At 35.0% G+C, this 3969-nt stretch overlaps 1 protein-coding gene across 1 annotated transcript in view; it reads right to left on the bottom strand.

Moving 5' to 3' along the window:
* The window catches only part of STK31 (serine/threonine kinase 31), a 137182-nt gene that overhangs the window by 54383 nt on the left and 78830 nt on the right, over positions 1-3969 (bottom strand). Inside the window, exons 18-21 of the mRNA XM_037737969.1 lie at positions 3855-3969; positions 3120-3245; positions 2853-2939; positions 1693-1842 (exon numbers count right to left, since the gene is read on the bottom strand). The exon at positions 3855-3969 is cut by the window's right edge and continues 11 nt beyond it. Coding sequence (XP_037593897.1) covers positions 1693-1842; positions 2853-2939; positions 3120-3245; positions 3855-3969 — 478 coding nt within the window. The remainder of the gene's footprint in view (positions 1-1692; positions 1843-2852; positions 2940-3119; positions 3246-3854) is intronic.

The following is a 3969-nucleotide window of genomic DNA, read 5'->3' as shown; positions in this document are numbered from 1 at the left end:
TAGGCGGGTGTTGAACAATGAGAACACATGGACACAGGGAAGGGAGCACTACACACTGGGGTCAGTTGGGGGGAAATAGGGGAGGGACAGCAGGGGGTGGGGAGTTGGTGGGGGATAGCATGGGGAGAAATGCCAGATATAGGTGATGGGGAGGAAGGCAGCAAATCACACTGCCACGTGTATACTATGCAACAATCTTGCATGTTCTTCACATGTACCCCAAAACCTAAAATGCAATTAAAAAAAGAGGAAAAAAAAAAAAAAGACTACATATACTCCAGTAGCATTACCCTACGACTTGCAGATGATCAAAGTATAAAAGCATTGCTAACATATATTAGTCAAAGGAAATTGCTCAGATACTAACAAACGTTGGCAAGGATCCAGAGAAAACAAAATCCTATACATTACTGATAAGAATGTAAAATGAGATAGACACTCTAGAAAACAGTTAGGCCCCTCAAAAAGTAAAATAATATAACCCAGTAATGTGACTCCCAAAAGAAATGTGAAAACATGTCCACACAAAAAAATTATATGCTAATGCTGATAGCAGCATTATTCGTATAACCAAAACGTATAAACAATTCAAATGTTCAGCAACTGAATATATTAAAAAAATATGGTATATCCATACAATGAAATATAATTTGACAATAAAAAGGAATGACGTCCTGATGCAGTCAACAATATGAATGAACTCTGAAAACAATATGCTAAGTGAAATAAGCCTAAAAGGCCACATATTATATAATTCTATTTACATGAGATGCCCAAAATAGGCAATCCATGGAGACAGAAAATGTATTGGTGGTTTCCAGGCTTGAGAATAAGGGGGAAATTTGACTGCTTATCAGTATGGATTTTCTTTTTGGGAATGGTAAAAGTGTCCTGGAATTCAATACTGATTATCACTGCACAACTTTGTGAATGTACTACAACTATTACTGAATTGTATACACTACACGAATTGTATCTCAGTAAAGCTGTTACTTTTAGAAAAATAATTGCTGATTTGGCTACTCCACATTGACTACATACTTCAAAATATCTTGTTGTATATGATAAATATATACAATTTTTATTTCTCAATTAGAATAGGGAATTGTTCTCTCATGATCATGAGTATTTTGAGACTACCCATTATAACAGAAAAAAAATCACAACATGCTCTTAAATTGTCTTATCTTTGCTATCTCTACAAACTGCCTATTCTGAGATGATATAACACCAAATTAACAGCCATTAGAGTTGAATCAGAATTTAAAAAGTCCAAGGTTTATAGGTTTCTAAAAACACAATTACCAAAAAATAGCAGAGTATCTACATTTAAAGTGTATCTATAGAGGGAGGGACACCAGTGGAGAGGTTGGGAGATGGCCACCTAGTTTCCTTGCATGTTTCCTAGCAATTAAATGTTTCCTGATGATGATGATAAAATAATGTTGTCAATGCCATTGAGTATATAATGTCAGGTAGCCCCTAAGACTTACGGTTAAAATACACAATGAATGAACTTAGAAACTCTTCTTCTAGCACCTAGCTGAGAGCAAATAGGTGCTTATACTACACGACACAGTTTAACTAAAGGCAAAGATCCTATAATAAATCATATTATATATAAGTGCTGAGCTATTGCTTAATAATATTAAATAAAGTCTAGAACCTATTTGTAGAACCATGATATCTTACCACAGATTTGGTGAAGTCAAAATCTCCAACAATTCCTTGTTCACGGTTTAAAGCAAATACATTGTTCTGATGAAGTGATCCATGAATTATGTCAGCCTTATGCAATGTATGCAGGCCCTGGGCAACACCTTTCATGACCTTTAAAGCTTCCTATAGATAAGTACACACAAAAGTGAGGCAAATCACTTTAATCTTGAAACTTTTCTCTAATTAAAAGACTGCTCTAGGAGTGAGTGAAGTTTTCTCCAAATGAACCTTTAATAAGAATACAGCATAATACAGCATAGAGAAAGAATTAAAGACCAGAAGAAGCCTTGATTATATAATGGTGATACCGTGTGTGTGTGTGCGCGCAATCATACATCACACCTTTTTGCTACCAATAACTGGTTACATGAAAGACAATTTTTCCACTGATGGGGGGTTGGTTTCGGGATCAGACTGCTCCACCTCAGATAACAGGCATTAGATTCTCATAAGGAGTATGCAACTTAGATCCCTCACAAGCACAATTCATAATAGGGTTTATGCTCCTGTGAGGATCTAATGCCTCCACTGATAAGTAATGCTTGCTCACGTGCAACTCACCTCCTGCTGTGCCGCCCTGTTATTAATAGGCCACAGACTGGTACTAGTCTGTGACCTGGGGTTTGGGAACACTTGTTCTATTACCTCAAAGAAGACTTGAATTACAAATACCAACTATGTAAAGTACCTACAAGAGACTGAAACAGTATTACTCCATAAGAATAATCAGTGCCTCCTTTACTGTTATTAGTAATCCTAAATTTACAATGATAAAAATTAAAGCTGAAACTTAAGCACTTATAATACTAAGTGCTATATTAGGCAGTCCACATACAGCACAGCTTATTAGTTATAAGCTTGGGCTTTGGAACCAGAAAGACTTAATTTCAAGTCCCAACTCTACCTCTGGTTAAGGGAACCTGTGCAAGTCAATCCCTTTAAGCCTTTTTCTCATCCATATAATACAGTAACTCCTATCACAAGTTTGATGCAACAATTAAATAGAATACCACAAGTCAAAATTTTACAAAGTATAGAGCATGTAGTATGCCCTGAATAAATATTAGGTGTTATGTTCTCATTTAATACATCCATGGAAATAAACAGTGCTTACTTCTGAATTTAATACTTACTTCTGAATTCAAAGGCATGCTGGCTTGAACAGCACTCAGGTTTGCCCTAGGGTAGTATGGGGCCATCACATAAGCCATAGGATCAGACTAAGAAGCAAAACAGAGAATGTGACTCCAAGTGAAAACTTCTTCAACATATTTTTAGCATACATTGATTCTATAGAATAATTTTTGTTTATGTTAAGGGGAATGAACTGTTGCTCTAAAATCTGGAGCTAAACTTATTTTACATAAAATTATTTCTGCAAGAGATCACAAGAACTTTACCTTACATAAAAACAGGAATACCAACGGTAGTAACCCTGACTCTTCTTCAGCTTCTTTCCAAGCTCTATGATAGGCAGCTGCTCTCTCAATCACCTTGGCTTCTGTGTCAACATCCACAGAATAGCCCTTATACCAAAAAAGAGGCACTTGTAATTCCAACATTGAACATTATAATTATACACCATTCCAACTTAAACATAATAAATTATTTTAAGTTAAATACAATCTAATTTTATTTTTTAATTTTATAAGTACTTTTCTATCTTCTTTGAATGCTATATAATTTGGAAAAGGAAAGTGTGAGTCTACCTGTAGCCTGCTACACATTCTAGAATGTGTAGCCACTAAGGCCAAATTAATTATCTTATTATCATGATTAACAGTTTCCCATATCGATGAAAAGAAGAAATTAAGGAGTAGAAGATTGTACTCACAATATAGCTGAGATTTCAAGGATAAATGTAAGAAAATCAAGAATTTTAAAAAGATATAAGTTCACTCAATAAAAAAAGAAAAGTATATGCTATTAAGGACATATTCTATTTAGGGAAATGAGGGAAACTTTAAAACTAAAAATTAGTTCTGGTAACTAAATTAGATGCAAAATTATCATGCCAGTCAACTTAACATAGAAAATTTTAGATAACAATGAGTCTTCTTCTTTCTTGAAAAGTAACGGCACCACTATCCTTTATACTGCTGAATCTCCCAAAAGTAAGAAGAAGTTAGGCTTACCTTTAACAGAATTATCTGCCCATTAACCTCAGAGCATACCAAAGGACGCTTGCTGCTAAGTTCCTTCATGGGCTCAGCATCAAGAAGATCTCGTTCCAAGCTCATTGTAAGGAGA

This window comes from Cebus imitator, unplaced genomic scaffold, assembly GCF_001604975.1.
Source record: "Cebus imitator isolate Cc_AM_T3 unplaced genomic scaffold, Cebus_imitator-1.0 Scaffold45, whole genome shotgun sequence".
Classification (NCBI taxonomy): Eukaryota; Metazoa; Chordata; class Mammalia; order Primates; family Cebidae; genus Cebus; species Cebus imitator.
This window is presented reverse-complemented; position numbering and strand designations above follow the sequence as displayed.